We start from the raw sequence: 25,344 nt of genomic DNA on the forward strand, positions 1-25,344 counted from the left end.
AGTTGCCCAAGTTATGAAAATGCAGCACTGCAGACAACACAAGCCTACAAGCCTCACTTCTTCAAAACTCCACAGTTTATTTATTTCCTTTTTTTCCAGCTTGTTCTGTTCAGCCACAACAGACTCTGATTTAAGTGACATTCACACAGCTCCCTGTGGAGTTATAAAGGTTCAGAAAACAGTTAAAGAACAGTACATGCAACTGGATGTGTTCACTTCTGAAAGGTTTTGTAGAGAGTGGGATGTTAAATGGTCAGCTTCACTTAAAGTACAAAAATGCGAAGTCTGACTCATTAGGCAAATTGAACCTGTAAGTACTACTTAAATGTCATGATTTTAAAAGCAATATTGTCCTAAATTATACAAATATGCAGTTGTAGTTTTTGTGAGAATATGTTAATATAAAAAGAAATTTGATGATGGGCCATTTAGTCTTTTAAACAGATGTGTCAATGGTAAAGGAGGAAGTTCTTGATGCTGTGAGGAAGGACGAGGATGGAGGTTCTATGAAGACGAGGTCGCCCAAGACTATGGCAAATGCAGAAAGAACAGAGCTGAGACAGAGACCAGGGACCTTAAATAGGGAGAGGGATCAACATTTAAACTTAGAGCTCCAGAAGATAAAAAAGGCGAGTAGATCATGTCACACACCTTTTCTCTGCAGAGCAAATCGAACCGCACTGTTTGGTGCTGACAGATCAAGAGGAGTCTTCCCGTCAGCATTCCTGCAGGCTCTTTCTGCCCCAAAGTCCAGCAGAAGTTCAACGTTAGCTTCTCCAGCACGAACTGCACCATGCAAAGGACTGTCCTGCCCACATCCAGATCCAACATCTGCACCTGTACGTACACAAACAGAGAAAATTCAATGCCAGAATGAAGGAATAAAAAAACATTTAGAAAAATAGGCAAAAACCACCTGAGTTTTCTGTCTGACAGCCATTGTCTGTGGTGAGAAAGTTAAAACAAGTTATGGAGTAAAAAGATCACCACTAATTAGGGCTATAAAAACTACTTTAAATGATTTCTCGTTATAGCTGACGACTCTGCAAATTAGAGTGACAAGAAAAGCATTGAAATGTATGCTGCTGTGAACTGTGAAGCACAGTTTTGTGTTTCTATGGAAAAGGTGAGAGGGGGGCAGAGCGATTAGACAGCATAACGGCTGAAAATCACCCAGGCAGCAGCGGGAAAAAAAGCCTGAACTGAATCTGCAGTTTAGTTAGACAGCCAGACAGTTGGCTCCTTCGGGGATTAATTCCAATGGGGCTTTCGCAATTTGGCAGCAAACAATCTTTGTCTTGGAAGAAAGGCTAAATTGCACTTAACTTTAACTTGAATCTATAACTACATTTTCTGTGTGTCATTTTTGTCTAATCACAAACTTTAAATCAAAAACTTGTCATCTTTTTTTTCATTTATAACACGTCAAGTTTAAATAAGGAACAACATGTCTCATTTATTCTAAGGAAAAAAAAGCATTTGAATAATGATGGTAACTGAAACTATTTTTACCCCAGCTGCTGAGAAATAAAGGAACAGGGTTTAAGGAAATTTAGTTGCAAACAAAAAAGACATAATAAAATAAAACAGAAAATTGTTTCATGGATTTGGTTTGGATGAAATTTACCTTAAAACGATCTGTGTACCAAACTGATATTGCAGTGTTTGTTTCACATGTTTAAATGTAGATGAGTTTTGCAATAATTAAATTTTTGTAGTGCTGAAACAAAAATGTTCCCTCTATCATAAAAGTTTAGTAACAAAGGTGGCTGCTTAAGTCACCTGAGGCTAGTGGTGACCAAACGTTTTGTACCTTGGGCCACAATTACCAAGTTGAAAGTATTCGGGGGGCCATTTCTTCCCCCTCAACTTAAAGGGCAAAATAATTTAACTGTGATTTCTCTCCTTTTAACGTGCTCAGCAACAGATTAAACATGCAATATTTTAATGAAGTAAGTTAGAAAAGATCGCATTATTGTGGGCCTGAAAAAGAGTCTGTGACGTTTGCTTTAATAAAAGAAAGGTCAAATTAAGCCTATTTGTCATTATGCTGTGCGTACAAACACAGTGCTGTAAAATGAAAGAGCTATTCTCCAGGGTCAGCATAAGAAGTTTAAAACTAATAAGAAATTTAAAAATGTTTTAAAAAGTATAAACAAAAATGCTAACAATCTCAAATGAGTTTATGAGGTAACTAATACAATAAATAGAACTAAAAAACTGCCAGAGATACTTGGGTGTATAGTAGCAGGTATTCAGCAGTGTACAGTTTCCCTAACCTTTGGGGTCGAATGTTTTCTAGACCGGGGTTCCAAGGAGCCATTTTTCCCCCTGTCTAGCTAAATAAAACTCATTTAGAGCCGCTAATGCTACATGACCCTTTGAAAATGACAACGAATAATTTAAATAAAAAAAAATCCATAAATTTTTCTTTCTATTTTTAGGTTTTACAATTAAGAAAAACATAAAACTGGCAGAAAGAAGATGGCTACATAAGATGTTGATGTTTGTGGAAAATTATTTTTTTTTAAAAGCACAGTTTCCCACCGCATGAAAAATACATCTAAAGAAAATATTATTGGTACTTTTCGTGTCACTTTGTTGTGGAAATTCAAAAACTGCTAAAACCTGCAATTATTATATCTACCAACAGTTGGTATAGGGCTATAAGTATAAATTAGTATAGGGCTCTACACCTCTCAGCACCTATTGATATCTGACTTTATTTATTCTAACTTCACAAAATATGCTGATTCAATGTTCATTTAATTTAAAAGTCAAAATAACATGAGGGAGAGGCTTAAAAATCTTTTAAGCCTCCTCTTTTTCCTCCTCTTCACTCAGTTACTTCAGTTACCTGAATGCAGCAGCAGCTTTACACACGCTGCTGCAGGGGCCCTGCAGGCTGCATACAGCGGGGTCCCCACATCTGGCAGCTCCAGATCAATCTGAGCTCCGCAGGACAACAGCAGCTCCAAACACTCTCTGTGACCTGGAGTGTATGAGGCACAGCTTTACAACTCTGTGCTAAAACATATCGCACCTGAACACTCATCGCTTTTCACACCCACACAACTCCTGGACCCCTTTTTTAGCAGCCTGGTGAAGGGGAGAAGACAGCTGGTGAATGGTGTGGATGGAGGCACCGTGCTGTAAGAGGAGTCTGACACATGCAACACTTCCACTGCTGCAGGAGTTAAAGAGAGGCGTGGCGCCATCTGCTGACATTGCTTGAGCCTGACAAGGGAAAGAAAATCTACTTAACAAGGTTACACACGCTTACAGTGGATCATATTTGAATCCAAGTACTTGGACTTTATGAATTTTAAGCTTTGAAAATTATTTGAAGGACAGAGACAATCTTTGGTGTGCATAACTGCTTCTTTCTTTGGCCAAAATAGATAGTAAAATACAGAAAATATCAGCAAACACTTCTAGTTTCATATTTTTCATGTGCAGTTTGACCTTCGTTGTCTTGAAAGGTTGTTTATACATAACATGCTAATGTTGGAGGTGGGCAGTGTGTGTGTGTGTGTGTGTGTTCTTGTACTTGTTGCTGAGTGAGAACCATTTTTTGTATTTTTATCGCAAAGTGAGGACATTTTCCTGGTCCTCACTTTTTTAAATTCCGTTCTTGGGACAGGGGTTAGGTTTAGGACTAGGGTATGAATTGAGTTATTGTCAGGGTTAGGGTTAGGTATTAACTGGTTAGGGTTAGTGTTAGGGTCAGGGTTAAGCACTAAAAATCATGGAAAATGAATGGAAGTCAATGGAAGTAACCGAAAAGTCCTCATAAAGATAGTAAAACACGGATATGTGTGTGTGTGTGTGTGTGTGTGTGTGTGTTCCTGTCTTGGCATCACAGTGAGAACCATTTTCCCGATTTCACCATCAAATTGAGGACCGTTTGTACCAAAGTGAGGACATTTTGCTGGTCCTCACGACCTATTTTGCTAACGGTTAGGTTTAGGACTAAGGTATGAATTGACTTTAGGTTCAGGTTATGGTTAGGCATGAACTGGTAATGGTTAGGTTTAGGGTTATTGTCAGGGTTAGGGCATAGAAAGGGTTGAAAATGACTGAAAATCAATGGGAGTCAACACATGGTCCTCACTACATATAGCAAAACAAGAGTGTGTGTGTGTGTGTGTGTGTGTGTGTGTGTGTGTGTGTGTGTGTGTGTGTGTGTGTGTGTGTGTGTTTGAGAAACAGGTTAGGAAACTGGCCAGTTGCTTCTGTGCACTAACCATGGGCATGAATATCATTAATTTGGAGAATAGATGACTTATTGGAACTGTTCTTGTTTAAGATGGACCAAAAAATGTTTTCCAATTTGAGAAACAATAATTGGGTGCCGAGGTTTGAACTTGCCATGACTTTTCTTTAATTCACACAGGCTCAAAATATACACAAAGACTCAAATATAAGCACACACCCCTTACAAATATTTCTCCCTTTACAGACTGCCGCTTGCTGTAGTCCTCCTTTCTCTATAACCTGTAAAGGGACAACTAACCAGATATATAGAAACTGTTCACATTCATTGTTAAAAGCCCTAAACTAATATGACATGCCTGGCAATGAAGGGTGTTTGCAATCTTGTTGCTGGATCTGTAAACTGAAATCTTTCTGCATCTTTTAGCAGTTTGCAACCACACCTCTGATTTGAGATTTCTAAATGTATACAGGAATGAAGGTAAGAACTATTATGCTCACTTTCAAGTATTCTTACATTTGCACCATTGTCCAAGAGGAATTTGGCACAGGCGTAGACACCCCCGAGACACGCCTCGTGAAGAGGACTCTATGGTGAGAGCGTTCACCTGAAAGCCCTGCAAGACAAAATATTAAATCTGTGGACTTTTAAATCTCAAAAGCAGTCAAAAGAAAAATATGAAACGTCCATTGTTCACCTGGGCGATGAGGCACATGACATGAAGGAGTCTGCCCTGATAGGCTGCCTCGTGCAGGGGAATTCTGTCAGAACATGAATCTGAGACAAAACAAACAAAATAGAAAGTCTTTAAACAAAGAAAACAAAACCAGACAGCAACAAACTGCTCTTCACGTTTGTATAAGGATGTGAAGTCTGTAATTTTCTTGTTCTGAAAAGCTTTTCAATCCTGTACTAGAAAGCTTCCGCCATCCTTTTACTCGGATAAAGACGAATCAAACACAGCTCACATGAAGTGCATTCGAATTCCTAAATAACCGAGAATGAAAAACACTCACCAGCCATCAGCGAGTTACATGAAAGGCCTCTGTAGATGTACAAATGGTTTTGCAAAGGTTGGGACTTCGTGGAAATGGTGGCCATCATGAAAACCATGGCGGACTCCTTCTAGACTCTTCAAGGCAATAAAGACCTGAACTCGGCCTTGCTGTCCCTCTTATCTGGGTCCTTGGTGACCCCCCCCCCCCACATTTCAACTTCCCAAACAATCTCATCCCAGGATATTGGCCAAGTACATACATAACAATAGCTGCTGCAATGGTCCCGATGGCACGCCTTTAGAACAAAAAACTTCAACATGTGCATATGAAGAGAGAGACAGACAGGCCTGATTGCATTTGGCACAATGGAGATGAAGGTAAGGCTAATAGGCAACTCTTACAACACTGTGAAATTTTGGGAGTGAGGGTCAACACCGACTTTCACTTTGTTTCCCAAAAACACATCATCATATAAAGATTTTTAGAATTCTTGGATCTATTTCAGTGAATTGAGAAAATTACATGTTCATGTCTTTGAATTGGCAAAGCAAGTTTAGGCCTCTATATGACCGGATGTACAAATAATCACAGGTTGGGTAGAAAGCTCTGGCTCTATGTTTAGGATTGTTGTCCAGGTGGAAGGTGAACCTCAGGTCTCTTACAGCCTCTATTTTGCTATAGCCATCTTTGCAGTTCGCATCAACTCTGACCAGCTTCCCTCTCCCTGCTAAGGCATCTCCACAGCATCATGCTACCACAATTTATTGTGGGGATGATGTGCTCATGGTGTGCAAAGTCAGTTACCCTCCAGAAGTAGCGTTTTGTTTTTGCAACTAATGAATTTAAGTCTAGTCTCATCTGACCAGAGCAGACCTTCCCCCAAAGGTATGCCGTGTCCCCTACAAGGCCTCAGCATTGCCACTCCTCCACAATTGCCAGAATTGTGAACTCCACGGCTAATAGTTATACAGATTCTACAGCCGGAACTGTGGATCTCTCCAGCTCCTCCAGAGTTACCATGGTCTTCCTCGCCTCACCTTAGATTTTCCAGATGATTGACTGAACAGCCATCTGTAAGGTGTTTAAGGTTTGGGATATTGTAGTCTAACCTAGCCCTGCTTTAAATTTGAGTGACAACCTTTGAGGGGGATTGGGCACTTTAGCTACAAACTGTGAAATAGAGGCTGACATTTTTTCGGGAGTCCCACGGGTCGCGGGATGGGAGACAACATCAGTAAAGATCACGTGATTGGGACGGTACAGGATAAAAAATGAACGGGAGCGGGAGCTAACCAATAGGAGGGAAAATAAACTAGGATCAATTGTCCTTGGAAATGTAAAACTGAGACTTTGTTATAAACTTAAAAAAAAAAAAAACTTGGATCGACGCCGCCATTGTGTAGTTTTTTCCCAAGAATCATATACTATAATGCAAGTCAAACGAACTACATGACCCACAAGCCAACAATGCTGCTGCTCGATGTTCTCCACCTGCGTTTGCTCCCTCCATCCTGAACGCAGGTGGAGAACTGGACGTGGTAAAATTGGATTTGTAACGTAAAGTCAGAAATAAGGACTTATCTATTAAACTTATAGAGCTGACAGGAAAGTCGCAAATATTACCGAACTTCAGGAGAGTTGAATGTAGCGGTGTTAACACGCAGTCTGCTGCTTGTAAAACGTGTTTAGTCGTAATCAAGTTCACCAATGATTAAGGGACACTTGTAATGCAAATTCTGGATTAAATCAGCCCTAATGTCATTGTTCAAAGGAAACAATCACTTAATAAATGAGTAAAATACAACTATGTACATTTTGTTTATTCAACTAAGATAGACATGGTCTGTTTCCTTGTTTGATATTTTATTATTTCTTCATTATTATTCTTTTTACTTTAACTGGCCTTTACTACAGCTAGAAACAGGGACCTAACTGGTCCTTCAAAGAAAGAAATTGCCAAAAGACTAAATGAAGAAAACAAAAATGGAACAGTCACAAGATTTGGAGTCGTTCTGAATGGGAACAGGATGGGAGTGGGAGTCAATTTAGCAGAAGTGGGACGGGACAGGATTTTTTTCGTTATGCTGGCCTGGGATTGGGATGGGACAAGACATATTTCTGTGGGAGCGGGATGGGAGAGAAAATCCACTCCCGTGTCACCCTCTATTGTGAACCTCTATTAACCTTGAAAACACTTTCCATTTAAAAATCATCTGTTTTGATTTACTGCTTCCTCTTTCCTGGGAGATATTTCCTAAATCTCAGAAACAGTTATCTTTGGACGTTCCTTGGGTCCAGAATCTTTAAACTTCAGAAGATAAAACATTAGAAACAGGAGGGGTAAGCATAGTTTTTCCATTTTTTTAAGTACTTTATTACCCAGACCGACTTGTTATTAACCCAAATAATCACTTGGTAAAACTACCATGACATACAGCTTTATATGAAAAGTACATTTTATAAGTCATACCACAAGGTCCATTAGTAACAGGAGATAAGATACTGCAGCTTTTTGGCTGATCTTTGCATATTTAAATACTCTTTCCACTCCCCTTTCTTTCTGTGCAATGAATGGCACTGTGCAAAAGTTTTAAACCTTCAGTTCCTTATACTTTGCGTCCAGGGAACCAGATTTCTGTCTGAAGTTTTTAGAGCAGTCTCGGTCAGTAATTCTCAATGCTTTCTGAAAATCCATCAACAATTTCGTTTGGAGTTTGGCTGCTTTTTTGCGCTTATTTTTAGGTCCAGTACTTTTTCTTGACCCTGAGAGCATATTGGGTGGAATATGGTTAAAAATGAGTGAAGTGGGTGATGTGGAGGAGACAAAATATGGATCAGATAGTCTTAAAAAAAAAGAAAAAATCTAAGAAAAATCTGATCAGACAAAGAAACATTATACTTCAGCTGATCATGGCTAATTTTGAAATAATCTGTCAAGCTTTGGTATCAAAAATGAACAAAATATAAAAATATACCCATGCAAAAAGTCTGGAGAACTTCAAATCAAGACCAGTTTAAAATACATCAAGAACATCTGCCTCCTAAGCAGTAAAGTATAAGAATTGAATGATGACTCAAGACGTTTTGCACAGTACTACATGGGTGTATAAATCAATAAAAAGTGCAAAAACATCTCCAGATAAAACACCTTCACACAAAGTCGATGTTGTTAATAAAATGTAAACACCATTAAGGATTCTCCTGAGCATATTCAGCATTAGGTAGCTATTATAACAATGGTCCAACACTGTGTCAGGAGCTGAAGGAGAGGCGGGGGTCATTTACTGTTCTTTCTTTGTGGCACTTTAGCAACCAGCTTCATGTTTCTGCCTTGTCTGTGTCCAGAGTCCATGTGGACCTGTGGCATCCACAGCCAAGTCCATGTGCTGGTCTGGTACCAACCACCGTAGGAGCAGCAGGAAGAGGAAGTCCAGCACTGCCACAAAGGCGAAGATAGAGCCAGCCACGGGGCCGCAGTGAGACCTGAGTCTCCGTAACCTCTTCTCCAGTGGAAGCACCTCTTCTCCAGCTACTCTGTCATACACCTGGGGGCACAAAAAACACACCGACAATTACTACAAATGTTTATCTAAAATGCGAATGCTCTACATAAATATATGCTCGTACAGAAGTTGAGAAGATAAACACAAGGCATTCGAAATTACATCATCTCCCAAATATATTTGTGGTTAGAAAAAACAGAAGCAGTCATCTGGGGGAAAGTTGTGACTGAACAGGATTTGTTGGTTTAGCAAAGCACGTGTTTTCATGGTAGAAGACTGCATGCTGGCACCCGTCTAACAGCCTGCACAAGATTAACACTTCCAAGAAAAAGAAAAAGAAAGTAATTTGTGTCAGTATGGCACAATTCCTTCAGTATCTTCTTTCTTTGCACAAAATAATATCTGATTGTATTTTAGCCAGAAAAATGTCTCTGTACTCTTTTTTTCCATATTTGTTTTTGTTTTTCACCAATTACATTTTTATGTGCTGTTTCTGCAACAACATATCAAAAATGTATCTGATCAAATATGACGTGTGTTAGAATATAATCTCAGAAGTTGAAGGAATGATTGAGCTCAAATCACTCGTAATCCAATAATACCTTTCCTCACATTTTTATTGTTGACTGTAAATACGGACACGTTTAGCTAAATATCTATTGCTGCTTCCTGATTTATGAAGCTCAACACACATCTGCCTCACTTGGATGTTGTGTTCTCCTGTCTTTCCTACTTTGAAGAGTCTGTAATAGAAGTGAAATAATCATTACAAAAATAATTCAGTTACATTTATTTTATTCGTTGGAGAGAGATTTTTTTGTTCTTAAATTAAAGGTTGGGCTTTTGCTAAATTGTCTGGATGAGATTATGGTACTGCAATAACAAAAGGTTTATTTTAAGGCTTTTTACACATCCTTACTGATGTTACCAAGTTGTAACATGAGCAACAAACAGATATGTGTTCTAAATACAGAGAAATCCCACAGTCATCTGTTCTTTGTGTTTCACTGATATCTTTAGAATATGCTTAGTTTTATCTTCCCAACCTTACCTTTTCAGTCCTCTCTGCCACATTTCTCCAGGTGTAGAGGTTTTTCACACGAGCATGAATGGAGGCAGGTGAGGGCACAGAGCCAGACCTCTGCTTGGATATTACCTTTTCTAAACCAGTACACAACGAGAGCACAGTTGGTTCACATAGCGTGATCAGATCCTCAGGTAACACCTCAGGAATTCCACCCACACGAGTGCTCACCACCTTATGGAAAACAAATGATGTTCAGGATTTAATTAAACCAGAGATATAAATAGTTCAAATGAGTCAGACAAATTCACTGGTAAAATAACTACAACACTGCTGGGATTTCCCTCGTGATACACCCACAGATTGGAAAAGCGGGGCATACAGCCCCCCTTTACTATGACGATACTCAATAAAATCCGGAGGTACCAGTTGCCTTTAAATGTTGCCTAATCGGTGAACAGTTCTCCTGTGTGTAAAGCAATCTCATTATAAATGCTGCTGTTTTGTGGAGGCCTCAGAGTTTAGTTAGAGAACATTTGAGAACAAACACCATCATGAAGACCAAGGAACGGCACAGACAGGTCAGGGATAAAGTTTTGGACAAGTTTAAAGCAGGCTATAAAACCGAACCTCTGGAGACCTCACAGAGCTTTGTTCAATCCATCAACAATGGAACAAGCACGACGCAACTGCAAACCTGCTGAAACATGGCCGTCCACCCAAACTGGGGCTAAATACAAATGTGACTGTTTTCAGAATGTTTTTTATAATAAATAAAAATAAATAACATTTTTATCCCACTTTACAATTAGGTGCTACCTTGTGTTGGTCTAGCACACAGAAACACCAAACAAATACAGTGAAGATTTGGTAGCAATTCCTATAAAGACAGAAAATCCACCAAAAAACAGTAAAAAAGGAGAAGAAGCCTCTTGAAGATCTCAGATAAATCTACATTTTACTGACACTACATCATCTCATTCTCTTTCCTCTAGATTTTCTCTCCAGATAAAAGCAAGATTTGAGCAACATACTTGCTGATGCTCAGCAAAACAGGTTTCAGGGTTCTTGCCGCGTACTTTAACACTTCAAACCCATGATTAGCTGTAAACAAGTCTGCTAATGAAGGCAGCTGTAACCATTACAGTAACATTCTCATTTCTGCATTTTTCCCTCCAGTATGACTAGGTTTCTATGACCGCAAATGGGTTGCTTCCTCTTCCATTTTTCCTTTAATGTGCTATTTTTTAAACCAGGTCTAGAGAGAGCTGTCAGCATTTGCACACGAGCTAAAACCGACTTCTGACGGGAACACATTCATCACCTCTATTTACATCACGCAGTTTCTTTTTGGATATGCACAATTAAACTCAGCCATTTCTGAAATGCTGATGGTTTGAGATATGCATTGATTTATGTTAATATCTTATTAAAGCTATAAGAGATTAAGTTATATACAGCTGTGTTTAAAGTAGTAGCAGTGCTTAAAAAGTCAGTAAAGCAAAAAAATGCTCATAATAGCTTTTATATTCATTCCATGATGGATTATTAGGCTTTAAAAAATAGCAGTCTCTGAATTTTCCTTTACCGACTCAAACATTTACTGCATGACCTAAAAAATGCTCGACAATCTAGCCTTATCTGAATAAATAAACACATTTTTATATGGATACCAAGTGTTTCTGAGATATCCTTACTGTGTGTGCTGAATAAAACCGACCAGCTTTTGAAAGTTGCTGCTCGCTTACTGGTGTACTTCGGACCGTTGTGTTGTTGAAACAACCATTTCGAGTGTTTGTGGGTGTAACAAACCATCTGCCGTCCCCAGACCCCAAATCAACGACCTTGCTTCCACCAGTCCATAAAATGCTGCTCTGTTTCTCTCGAGGCCGATCAGTGTGTTCTTTAGCAAATTGTAACTTCTTCAATTAATGTAGTTTTTATTTTCCAACAGCGGGATCTGCAGGATCTTCTTGGCTATAGCTTGGCTTCACTTATTGTTTCAGTACACGCCAATACCCGTGGACCTACTTTAATAACCCTTGAGCTGCTCAATGGCAGAATCTTGCTATTTTGGCTATTCTTTGGTCCATTTGAATGGTAGTTTTGTTTTTATTGGTGTTTGGCTGGTTTTGGCCTCCATTTTAAAGCACCTGTGATAATTTTTGCTGAGCAGCCATCATTTCTTTTGCACTATATATTGTCACCTCTAGTCAACTTATTAATCAAAGCCCACTATTCTTCAGAACGATATCTCAAGCAACCCATTTTACTCAGATTACTGGGGAGAGATATACTATAACATGCAGGTACGACAGCTGCTGCCTTCCCTCACAGATAAGGCCCGCCTGGTGGATGCTTGTTTTTCAAAGAGACTCTCTGATTAAACTCTACACTGCTTGTATTTTGTTTTTACCATGCACCCTTTCAATAAAGGATTCAGTTAGACAGAATCAGCAGCACCGGGTGATAAGTGTTGAATCTGTCGGTTTTCTATTACTCTACTACACCTGCTAGTAAAAACAATGACTCATCTAATTAGTGGTGGACTGCTGATATTTTGAACATAACTATTTGTTGTTACTCTCCATATTTTGTAAAGTACCGTATTTTCCGCACTATAAGGTGCACTTAAAAACCATTAATTTTCTCAAAAAATGACAGTGCGCCTTGTAATCCGGTGCGCCTTATATATGGATCAATTGGTTAATTGGTTGATCCATACTGGTTGTACACGGCGCTCTGTCAAAATGTTTCAGTACGACTGGTAAACTACAAAGCCGCACCGCTTGCAGCATTACGGCTACCGTAGTCAGGGGTGTCGCCGAAGTAATAGCGGTAAACACCTGTACTGTGCTTACTCCTAGTCCAACACCACTTGTGTGTGTATAACGTTTGAATGTACTGTTGCAGGAATTGCCTGAACTATATGTGATTAGAAGCTCAGTGTGTGGGGTGTATGTTTCGTGTGTGTGTATGGAAGATGTTGACATTACTCCTCCGGACAGAGGTGGCGCTGTGTGCTGCCGTAGCTGAGAATCAAGAGTGAAGGAGTGACGTCGGTATTATTGTGTGTGTGGGGTGGGTAGAGACGGCGACCGGAGCAGCGGTGTATGAGTCTGTAAGCCCTGTGTTTTTACGTGCTGCAAAGTCATTAAAAAGAACCCCGAATCTCGTCAACAACTCAGTGTTTTGATGCTGTTTCTTCATGCTCAACTCAGCAACGTATGAGTGAGGGAGTTAACCCCGAGGAAACTAGTAACTTCGGCCCTGGAGAAAGCGTCTCCCCTGTGTCATCAGACTACGGTCAGGGGACAGAAACAGGAAAGGTTAACAGTACTAACGTTTGATTTAGTGCATCAAACTGTTTCTTTTACGTGTTTACTGAATCAGGGAAAAGTTCCCTTTCACGTTTTAACTAACGTTTGATTTCAACTTCATCTTCATAGACTCCAATGCATTCCTAACGTGCGGTTGGCTCTATTCAATAGAATTCTATGTAGAAGAGACCTTACCATGAGAGTGAATGGAGTTATCAGAACGCTGGTTTGTAGTGTATTAATAAAGTTTGACTGACTGACTTATCTGACTGTTTTGTTGACATTCTCTTTAGCACAGCTCCATCTAGTGGATGCATAACGCAACCCCAGTCAAACGTTTGACTGCAGTAGCTTCTATTCTATGCGCCTTATAATCCGGTGCGCCCTATATACAGGTGCTTCTCAAAAAATTTGCATATTGTGATAAAGTTCATTATTTTCCATAATGTCATGATGAAAATTTTACATTCATATATTTTAGATTCATTGCACACTAACTGAAATATTTCAGGTCTTTCATTGTCTTAATACGGATGATTTTGGCATACAGCTCATGAAAACCCAAAAATCCTATCTCACAAAATTATCATATCATTAAAAGGGTCTCTAAACGAGCTATGAACCTAATCATCTGAATCAACGAGTTAACTCTAAACACCTGCAAAAGATTCCTGAGGCCTTTAAAACTCCCAGCCTGGTTCATCACTCAAAACCCCAATCATGGGTAAGACTGCCGACCTGACTGCTGTCCAGAAGGCCACTATTGACACCCTCAAGCAAGAGGGTAAGACACAGAAAGAAATTTCTGAACAAATAGGCTGTTCCCAGAGTGCTGTATCAAGGCACCTCAGTGGGAAGTCTGTGGGAAGGAAAAAGTGTGGCAGAAAACGCTGCACAACGAGAAGAGGTGACCGGACCCTGAGGAAGATTGTGGAGAAGGGCCGATTCCAGACCTTGGGGGACCTGAAGAAGCAGTGGACTGAGTCTGGAGTAGAAACATCCAGAGCCACCGTGCACAGGCGTGTGCAGGAAATGGGCTACAGGTGCTGCATTCCCCAGACCTGGGCTGTTGCTCAGTGGTCCAAAGTACTTTTTTGGGATGAAAGCAAATTCTGCATGTCATTCGGAAATCAAGGTGCCAGAGTCTGAAGGAAGACTGGGGAGAAGGAAATGCCAAAATGCCAGAAGTCCAGTGTCAAGTACCCACAGTCAGTGATGGTCTGGGTGCCGTGTCAGCTGCTGGTGTTGGTCCACTGTGTTTTATCAAGGGCAGGGTCAATGCAGCTAGCTATCAGGAGATTTTGGAGCACTTCATGCTTCCATCTGCTGAAAAGCTTTATGGAGATGAAGATTTCATTGTTCAGCACGACCTGGCACCTGCTCACAGTGCCAAAACCACTGGTAAATGGTTTACTGACCATGGTATCACTGTGCTAAATTGGCCTGCCAACTCTCCTGACCTGAACCCCATAGAGAATCTGTGGGATATTGTGAAGAGAACGTTGAGAGACTCAAGACCCAACACTCTGGATGAGCTAAAGGCCGCTATCGAAGCATCCTGGGCCTCCATAAGACCTCAGCAGTGCCACAGGCTGATTGCCTCCATGCCACGCCGCATTGAAGCAGTCATTTCTGCAAAAGGATTCCCGACCAAGTATTGAGTGCATAACTGTACATGATTATTTGAAGGTTGATGTTTTTTGTATTAAAAACACTTTTCTTTTATTGGTCGGATGAAATATGCTAATTTTGTGAGATAGGAATTTTGGGTTTTCATGAGCTGTATGCCACAATCATCCGTATTAAGACAATAAAAGACCTGAAATATTTCAGTTAGTGTGCAATGAATCTAAAATATATGAATGTTAAATTTTCATCATTACATTATGGAAAATAATGAACTTTATTACAATATGCTAATATTTTGAGAAGGACCTGTATATGAAAAAAGTTCTAAAATAGGCCATTCATTGAAGGTGCGCCTTATAATCCGGTGCGCCTTATAGTGCGGAAAATACGGTACTCCTAACGTTTAGTGTTTATATATTTAAGTGTTGCTTATACTCGAACCTGACGAGTGAAGAGAAAGAGAAAACCGAAAGGAGAGCATGTCCTTTCATGTGCAAACACAACTTTACTGTAAACAGAGGCACTGAAACTTTCTCAGACAAGTGCAGGGTCAGCTGAACAGAGACGAAACAAGATTTCACTTCCATCAAACGAGGAATTACTTTTTTTTTTAAAAGGAGTCCCTTCTCGTTTGAAAGTAAAACACTTTGTTGTTGTTTACTCTGTTAGTTGCATCTTTAGATGGATATCCTCCTGATTTAATAACCCTGAATGAGCTTTGGGTCAGAGCACACCTGCAGTCCACAGCTGGCTCCCTCCACAATGGCCATGCAGAAGGCTTCGGTCAGCGATGTGTTGAGGAAGATGTGACCCTGGACCAAGACGCCGCGTACATCTTTATGTTCCAGAGCGCCGAGCAGACGTACCCTGCCGGGAAAAACCAACAGAGATTGCAGGCGAATTTCACAGTGAGACCGGATGGCTGCACTAACAGAACAATCACTAAGACGTGCCAAGAATAACTCTACGATTTCCAATTAAAATGTTTATTTTGATGAACTGACAAAAAGCCCCGACAGCAGTCAGCTTATGAAACATTAAATCTGTCACAGTGGCAGGGCAGGTCCAACACTGAGAAAAAGTGTTGCAACTTTAGATTTTTTTTTGTCTATACTAAGTCCTGTTATGATTTCTGGGTTTTTCAGAGACGAGCTAAGTAAACTTGGACAAAATCAGGATTTATAAACATCCAACAGTACCTGTCATGAAGTTGGTATTTTTCTCTCACTTCCTCCAACACAATTCTCTTAGGCCCCTCGCCGCCAATTAAGAAATGTAGATCGGGATGTTTGAGGCAAAGCTCCGGGATTATTCCACCGAGCAGGTCGATTCCTGAACAGAGACAGAGAATGTGAGCTCCTAACAAAGTTACCCAGCTCTTTATTTTAAGAGAATCTCCAAGGCAGCGATACAGTCATATTTAATAAATTAGAATATGTGTTCAGATGAGGTTTGTTTGCCAGCTTAAAAGTATCCTTAGAAAATAACCTTTAAGCAAAGATTAATGTCATTTCTGTAATACAAATTTTTATTTGATTGGTTTGATGTAATTTTCTAATCTTAAATGTCATGATTTCATTAGCTGTAAGCAGAAAATCATCTTAATTAACACAAATAAGGGCATGAAACCATCAGTTTGTGTAAATTTAATCTATACAATGTGTTTCACTTAGTGAATTGAGTTCGTGAAATAAATGAACTGTTCAATAATATTTAAAGTGATTGAATATGACACAGGTTTATATATACACAGTGTATACACAGTGCTCTGCAACAATATTAGGTTCCCGTGAAACTTTTTTCCAAATCTGTCTTGTTATAACCACAGGTTTCGGTGTATCTGATTGGGATTTTAAACGACAGAGCAAAACAATGGTAGAGAATAATTGTGAAGTTGTGAAGTGGAAGGAAAATGATACATGGATGTTCTATCAAAATGTCGACATGACTAGGGCTGAAACAGTTTATTGGATTAATCGATTATTGAAATAATTGTCAACTAATACAGTAATCGATGATGGTTAACTAGAGTATACAGACTCTACATGTAATTTGCTCAAAGAACAAAACAACCCACTTAGAGCAGTAATGAAGCCAAAACGGTCCAATATATATATATATATATATATATATATATATATATATATATATATACACCGAATATATGTTGCATTTAAGATGTTGCATTTAAGATGAAATAGCCACTGTGTGTGTAAATATGATTTATCCAGAACTCCTCAAGTGGCATAGCTTTAGCTTCACCTGGTAGAAATTCTGTACAAAATCTCCTATTAAGCACCTTTTGTTATTCGAATATTAATTGATTTATCGAAAAAATATTAATCAGATAAATCAATTAGCAAAATAATCGTTAGTTGCAGCCCTGGGCATGACTATGCTATGTGTTTATGGCCTGGAACTTGAACCTACAACCCAGTTAGAAGTCTACTGCAGCATTTAACAGGTTTTTGGCCAGGATGTCTCTGTATTCATCTTCATCCATCTTCCCATAATCGCTACCCAGGTTCCATATCCCTGCAGAAGCATTCCCTCAGCATGATTATGCTATTACCGTGTTCCACTGTAGAGGTGGTATGCTTAGGGAAGTTAGTTCTTTGCCACATAAAGTTTTGCATATAGACCAAAAAGTGTCTTACACCCTTATCTGAACACAGCATCTTCTTCCATATGTCTCTGCCCTCTATATTGCTCGTGGCAAAACGCACCACTTCTTACTCATTTCGTCTTGCCTCTCTTCCATAAATGTCAGGTTTGTGTAGGACATGATTTGTCCACCTGAGCCATGTATCTGTGTAGCTCCTCCAGAGTTGCCATAGGCCTCTTAGCTGCTTCTCTGATTAATGCTCTCCTTTTCCTGGCTGGTCCATTCAGGTGGACGGACATATATTGGTAGGTTTGCAGTCATGGCATATCATTTTAATCTTCTGATAATGAATTGAACTCTGTGAGAAGTCCAAACCTTGGGAAACTGTTTATTCTCTTACAAACCCCTGAGGCCTAACAGAGCAGCTCAAAACATTAAGGGGCTTGAACAGTCTTGCGTGCACTTTAGTTGATTTTGGAGCGGATTCAATTTTCCGTCAGAGTACAAGCCAACTGTCAGTTTCAACCGAAACAGGTCAGGTCCCGCACTGTTCAGGAGAAAGTAGGATTTTAAATAGAAGGGGAAAAGTCAGGGAAAGCTTTAAAATGACGGACAGATATATATCTCTCATCTTTATAATCCAGCAAAGACATAATTTTAGCAAAAAAAGGTCCTTTTAAGCCTCATAAGAATGGCTTGATTCAGAAAAATTTTACCTGATTTTGGCATCAGTTTTTTCACCAAGTGCTTGATGGCTGGCCAAGAGAGAAACATCACTTAATATCTCTGGAAACTTTGTATTCCAAAACCAAAACAATCCGAGCCAAGAAGAGTGATGACAGACTGAAGAGTTTGAAAAGGAACACATCATCAAGTTTGTTTTTACAGCTGTCAATCCTAGTTTAGGATTGCACAAGCTGCACTGAATTGACAGTAACTAACTAGGGTTAAGAGTCACATAGTTACATTTCAAGATGACATTGTTCACTTACTTACTTCCCTAACCGTAGACCTGAGGTATATGACAACATCGGATTGTAAGAATTAGAAAGTGTCAATGATCAGCAGAAGTGGCCAGATTATGCAAGGCCAAATCCGTCCAACGCTGCCCAAGGCTCTCGTGCAGAAGCATCAGTTTAATTTAGAGATGCTCCGATCCAGGATTTCTGGCTTCCACTCTTGATATCGTCATTTAAATATCTGCCGACACAGATATTTCCCGGTCCACAACCAAAGTCAGTTATACTGCTGTAATTTGAGCCCATTACATCAAAAGTACTGTTTACATTATAAGTATCAGAATGATCATTTCATGGATACATTTAAGTATTGAGGTGACCCCAATAGTCCTCAAAACGCAACGTTTGTTTCATAAAAGCTTCTGCTGTTGACACTGCGGCTTTAATGGGGTGTAAAATGCTAGTCAGTGTGTGTGTTTTACATGCCTGAACAAGAGAAGTCAGACACATTACAGCTTAATAACATTTTTATTATTTATGTCTGCAATGTGTTTGGCTGTAAGCATAAAGCAGTTATAAGATGAGCTGCAGCAACACACCACTGTGTGAGCCTGGACTGGAGTCTGGGTTGATGGATGGATAAGAGGGCTATCCGATCCAAGATGTCAGTATTGTCCGGTACTAATACTGGATCGAGTCAGTTTCTGGTTTTATATCCCATCTTTTCATCCAGCTTAGTAAACTAGATTTTATGTAGCATAAGGACACAATGCTTTAGTTTTGGTGTTGTTCTTTACATTCCAAAATAAAGTCAATATGTTGAGTAAGGCAAAATCCCTTCAGATTATTTGGGCAAAATTATTTAATATATGTTTTGCTTTCAGAGTTGTTTCTACAAAGATAAATTCTAAAAATAATTCAGATTTTAGTGTAAAATAATAATCTAGACTTTACATTTTGCCCAGTCCTATCTATGGTTTCCTTCTTTGGTGCTGCTGGGATGAATAATGAATTGAATAATGTCAGGGCTCAAGAATGGTGTGGTTTAGAGTAGAGATGACTGAAATTATAAGAATCTTTAATGCCTAAATAGAATTATTAATAAATTGTAAAATGCATAACTATGATTAATTTAAGACAACTCATTTGGGGGGTTAAAGCCTTAAATCACAAACCAAACTACTCAAATCAATGCTCTAAGATTTCTTTACATCTTACATCTGGACTTTTAGGTTCTTCTTTTGGAGAATCCTTCATGTTATTCTCTCTGGATCACCTCTGACCTCTCCCAGATCCAGTTCTTTCACACCGCCTCTGCATCATAACATTATGTTTACAGTAGTTAGGTTTCATGATGCCTGCACAAGTCAAGGCATCAAGACCCTGAGGCGGCAATACCAGCCTAGAGTATAATGTGTTACACCGGAATATCTGACGCGGTGCCACAGAGATCTTGAAAGCGTTCCAGACCATTGAGAGAAAGATCAGAAACTCTCTGGAGGCGGAGCGGACACGTTGGGACTTTTCCATGTTTTCTACTCGATTATCTGTCAATGTCAACATTATTTACATTCATTGTAGTGTAACACAGACCAGCACAGCCACCCACACACTGCAAAACAAAGAGGACCTGGTACTAAAACTAGCTTATCCGGTGCCAGCATCTGATTCTTTTATGTCTTTTTCTACCTCTTATTTTTACAGCTGCAAACTAAAGAAATTAACTTCAAAGCCAAAGTACTTCAACAATAAAGGAGTAGATGACAATAACTTGGACAAAGTTATTGCTATGAGAAATAAAATGAGTTTGTATTGAGGCTTTATCTGTTACTTTCTGACTGACTTGACGTGAGTTTGGTTCCTCTTCTGTCGGACAATGCTGCTAAAACTAGCAGGGAAAGCAGAAACAGGCCAATGCAGACATTTTTTGGACCCCACCCCCAGTATCACTGTACCTTTGCGGTAGACAAGACGGCTGATGACAACAATTGTAATCCGGTCGGGTGGACGCTGTGAGGGATCCGGGGTGAAGTCGGTGGGGTCGACGGCGTTGGGAATAACGGAAACGATCTCAGGGTTGAGTGTAGCCCGCAGAACCGTGTTCTCCTTGCTGGTGTACGAGACGCACACGATGTGGTTGGTGTCGCACAGCGACACCGTCAGCAGCTTGTTGGTCAGCACGGAGCTGACGTCGGCGAAGCCGAACAGCGAGTGGTCCGTGAACACCTGCAAAAGAAAAAGGCTGTTTAGGTTTATAACAGAGATGCGAGGATAAGAGTTTTTTGGCTGATTCCTGCAACGCGACGACCCGCTAATACCAATTTGAGCACATTCTGATTTCTCCTTGAAAACTGCAATTATCAGGGATCAAACATTCCTCCCAAGCCTTCCTGTTATAATTAATAATGCATTAATATTATTAATATTAGTAGAGGAGGTGACATTTCATCTTGGGGTAGAGAAAGGTTTTATTGTACTTTAAAACAAAGAAAATGATTATAGAGACTTTAAATGTTTCAGCAACCTATATTAGTTATTAGCATTAGTTAGTGCAAACAGCAGTCTCTCTGTGTATTCCTTAGGGAATGTAGACCATTAACTCAGAGAGTACCACATCTAACTTGTCCAGAGTCACTATTTACTGCAGTGAGCTCAGATCAATTCGATGAAAGTCCACCAAGACGGGTACAAATTGACCTCTTATGGCAGAGGGCTCCTTCTCGCACCTCAAATAAGTTAGGTACCAAAAAAACCAAAACTGCAAAAGTGTGAAAGGGCAGGAAGTAAGCAACTGAGCCGCTCCTGAAGCCTAGCTCTTTGTTGTAGCAGCCTGAAGGAATAGATGATGTGCCTCCATGGTATACAGAGTAGAATTATCTATACAGTTTTTCTTTAAATAGCTTCTTACATGTTTTGTGCTTCTTTGGTCATCATTTTTAAACACCTTGCTGATACAAAAATAGCCAAGTATGTCTCTTCTTCCCTTAGTAAAAACTTCTAAGAATGTCTTTCAAAGCGAAGTGCTGAGGTACAGTGTTCACCGACTGGTCAGAATCAGCTGAAAATTGTCCTAATCCAGTCAGTAGCCTATTAGTTTTTAACAATAAATCATGTGCAGCTGATTAACCTAATTAAATCCGGGATGTCGGACCACGTACCGTGTTCAGGCCCATCGTCTTGGCGTGGAACAGTGCATCGTGGGCCATGGCAGAGAAGGAGCTGTGTGCGTGCACCACGGTGATGCGCTCCCTGACAAACACACAGCGCAGCAGTGGGAGACTGTGAAAGCAGGTGGTGGCTGTGGACTGGTTGTACATCACCTGCAGGGGCAGATAGTAGACCTTCAGTCCATTGGTCAGGTACCTGACACCCTTCCTCCTGCCATAGGCATGCGTGACGATTACCACCTTGTGTCCCTTTTCAATCAAACACTGAGACAGCTGGTAAATGTGACTTTCTACCCCTCCCATATTTGGATAGAAGAAGTCAGACACCATGCAGATGTTGTGTTTCTGGCTGTGGACCTTGGGGGTTTCTCCAGAGTCACTCTGAGATGAGGGGTTATGTACAGCCCCAACTTTCCTTCTCTGGCCCATTTTCCAGTCCTGTTGCAGGTCTGAACTCAGCCAGTCCTGAAACAGTAAGATAAAAGATAAGTTAAAGAATCAGCCTGAGATACCCAATAGAAATCAGTCATTCTAAAGGAAGATTTACAAGACATACCTGACAGTTAAAGGATACATAAGATACACTTTAAGTATACATAACAGTACACACATAAAAACTAAAAAGATAGAACAATTGTGCAACTAGAATTCCAACTAAAAGATGACATACTCCAAGCCAGTTTGACTTCAATCAAAAAGGGAAAGTTTTAAACCTAGACTTAAAAGTAGACAGGGTCTCTGCCTCAAAGACTAAAGCTGGGAGCTGGTTCCACAGGAGAGGAGCCTGATAACTAAAGGATCTGCCTCCCATTCTACTTCTAGAGACTCTAGGAACCACCAGTAAATCTGCAGTCTGAGAACGAAGTGCTCTGTTAGGAACATATGGACCAATCAGATCTCTGATGTATGATGGAGCTAGATCATTAAGGGCTTTATATGTGAGGAGGAGAATTTCAAATTTTATTCTGGATTTAACAGGGAGCCAATTCATATGCATTCAGTACTTGGTCAGGGCTCCTTGAATTACTGCATCAGTGCAACATGTTAAAGACCATCTGCTGCCTAATCGTCATGTCTGTAATCTATCTCATGATTGTTTGGGCCACACCACAACATTTCAGTATAAATAATTAATTTTTATTTGTCATTTGTAATATACAAATTATCTAAGAAACTCAAGTTTGAGTTTTTAATACCTGCCTGTCAAAATCATCAACACTAACAGCAATAAATACGAGTTTCAGTTTTTGAATTGAATGATGTTATTCTATTTTATTCAGATCTAACTGCAGAATGTACATCAGATTAGCCTCGCGCTGTCATAAAAAAGTAGGGAAAATGCAACAGCAGCAACGTTACATTTAGTTATACACTGGGCCTTTCAAATGAGCCATAAATAACCAAGCCTTCTATTTCAGAAAAGATTATCATCCTGTCCTGAATAAATCTGAATTCACACCATCATTCTTCTTCTAATATTCATAAAGTATAACCTCAGTTTACCTAAATTCAAGCTAACATCTTTATAATTCATATTCAAAAGTATTTATTTCTTTGTTTCCTGATAAAGTATATTTTATTATTGATTACCAAGATTTTTGATAAAAAGGCAATTTTTGCAGCAATATTTACATCTTCTAGTAATGACAAAGAATGCAATTCCAGCTGTGGATTATAAATATTGCATTAATGTTTTCATGTATCAGTAACTTTGCTAATATCAGGGTTCTAAAAACTCTGAGTTTTTTTTTTTTATATACTGCTCATTTTATTTTCATCGTAACAAAAGGAATTTCCTCTTGAGGATTAATAAAGTACTTCTGATCTGATTCTCAAACATTTTTCATATCAGACTTCTCAGTCCATTTATTTTGGCTAATTTTGAGAAGAAAAATGCAAAATGTCAGTATGGATAGAAAGATGATATGAAGATATTCTTTCTATCCACAGATTAGACTTGGATGGATGGATGGATGGACAGAGATAGATGAATGAATGAATGATGGGCAGACTGATAAAAGGACAGACCAATGGATGCCTGGATGGATATCATCTTCCAAACTTTTCCAGATATTCCAGCATACTTGATATAGTGGCATGTATTGTTGGTGTGTCTGGGCAAAAAGCTACGATGAGACCAGTTTACATTTCAACAGCTTCACTCACTTTATTTTAGATATTAAATATGTTTGATACCTGTGACATGTAATTGTAAGCTGCTTTTATATCCCAGTACCTGTCAAATCTTCAAACTGCATCCTTCTTCTCCCTATTGTCGCTAATGGGGGGGAACAAAAAGCTTATTTTTAAAGAGGGCTCTCCTCTCTCTCGATTTGTCTACCAATTTAACTATAGTGACCCCACATCGTTACCAAAATATAATACTAAAATGTGTGACAGCAAATCTAAGGAAATAAACCTGTCTAATTCCCTCTGTCTGATTCATTGACATTATTATCGATCTTTTTTTCACCTCTCGGCAATAAAACACGAAACTTCCATGATCCTAACTGCCTTACCGTAGTCAGTCTTGTCCCAACCTGTTAAAACGCAGACATCTGGGGTTCTGCTTTGGTTTCATTTTTTAATCGCTGGCTCCATGCTAATCAGTTAGCCACCGGCGCCACTTCCTGGTGATTAGCGAAGTCACGTCAGTCACAGACGACGTCATTACGCACACACAGTGGAAAAACAGCCCGGCGTGTGCCAAGTTCAGAATATGAAGTGAAGTTTTAGTAAATAACATCAGTTTCGATGTGCTGCAGGCGTTGAGGAGGGGTTTGTTGTAGGTGTAAAACTGAGAATTGTCATTTACATGAGATCAGAAATCTCAACAACACAGAATGTAAAATTAACAGAGTTTAGACAGTCTAAAAATGACCACATCTGGTTAAAATGTTCAGAAACCTCTCTAGTGTTGACGCTCTCATCAAAATCACATTAAACATTACTATAGCTGCCATTTACATCTACTGTTTTTGTCAAACTAACAAGAGAAACGTTCATTTTCTATCATTTTCAGAGGTGTGTTTGTCCTTGGACTGCTTTGGAGGTGGGTCCCAAGAACTTCCGGATAAGTTTGGTTGGTTTAGAAAATTGTGTGTTTTTGCTCTGTTAAATGGGAGTTTGGTTTGTGACATTTTCTTTAGTAGTTATTGATTCTGGGAGTAAGAATTTGTCCAAGCCTTTCAACTGAGGGCATGGACATTAAATTTAATTGTGCATATTCACTAGTCTTCCACCTCTTATTTTTGTGTGAAAACTGGCACGTTTCTTGTCCTGTACTTTTGGCGATAAATCAAATTAAACTCTATTGTTCCCATTTGAAATTATATTATCTTTATAACAATTCCACAATTTCAAAATTTTGCATATACAAAAACAAGCTCCAGTTACTTTTGTTAAGATATGATGTGACAAACAAAAATGTATCAAATAATTGTGAAGAGGAAGAAAAATGATGTGGATGATATTTTTTACAAATAGAAATTGATAAAGGATGTTGTGCATTTGTTATCAGCCACCCTGACTTAATATATTGTGGAGCAACATCTAACTGAAATTACAGTTTAATGTCCTAAACAGCTTTGCTTATCAAGAGTCTGACATTTCTGCTCAGCCTTCTTTAAAAAGTAGCTCAAGCTCAGACAGATTAGACAGAGTCCCTCTGACCAGTCATTTTAAAGTCTTAACATTGATGATCAACTGCATATTAATGAAAATAAATATGATATTTTCTGAAGTTTAAACCTAAAGGCGACATATAAATAGATCATAAATGTGGCCCCCAAATAGAACCTTTACATGTAAGGGGCCTTTAGAAGACACTGATTATCCAGGGTTCACTGAGAAACTCAGACAGATAAGACCTGAACCACTGATGCCATAGTGTTCCAGTTGAGAGATTAGGATGCTGTGGTCAA

General features: G+C 39.3%; 2 protein-coding genes across 2 annotated transcripts; both read right to left on the bottom strand.

Moving 5' to 3' along the window:
- Positions 1–271: 271 nt before the first annotated feature.
- Positions 272–5,329, bottom strand: asb11 (ankyrin repeat and SOCS box containing 11). Its single transcript, XM_047370694.1, is given in 8 exon segments — positions 272–574; positions 652–837; positions 2,858–2,992; positions 3,072–3,237; positions 4,733–4,805; positions 4,807–4,832; positions 4,914–4,993; positions 5,233–5,329. Coding segments are annotated over 8 exon segments (888 nt in total). The 3' UTR covers positions 272–449.
- Positions 5,330–7,564: 2,235 nt separating this feature from the next.
- piga (phosphatidylinositol glycan anchor biosynthesis, class A) lies at positions 7,565–24,076 on the bottom strand. The gene is made up of 7 exons (XM_047369550.1): positions 23,941–24,076; positions 21,413–21,886; positions 20,210–20,480; positions 15,890–16,022; positions 15,425–15,557; positions 9,769–9,975; positions 7,565–8,759 (listed from the first exon to the last, which is right to left on the bottom strand). Exons 2-7 carry the CDS (start codon positions 21,848–21,850, stop codon positions 8,520–8,522), a joined length of 1,422 nt encoding a protein of 473 aa, XP_047225506.1. The 5' UTR covers positions 21,851–21,886; positions 23,941–24,076; the 3' UTR covers positions 7,565–8,519.
- Between the last annotated feature and the right edge of the window lie 1,268 nt (positions 24,077–25,344).

Source organism: Girardinichthys multiradiatus, chromosome 7, assembly GCF_021462225.1.
Source record: "Girardinichthys multiradiatus isolate DD_20200921_A chromosome 7, DD_fGirMul_XY1, whole genome shotgun sequence".
NCBI lineage: Eukaryota > Metazoa > Chordata > Actinopteri > Cyprinodontiformes > Goodeidae > Girardinichthys > Girardinichthys multiradiatus.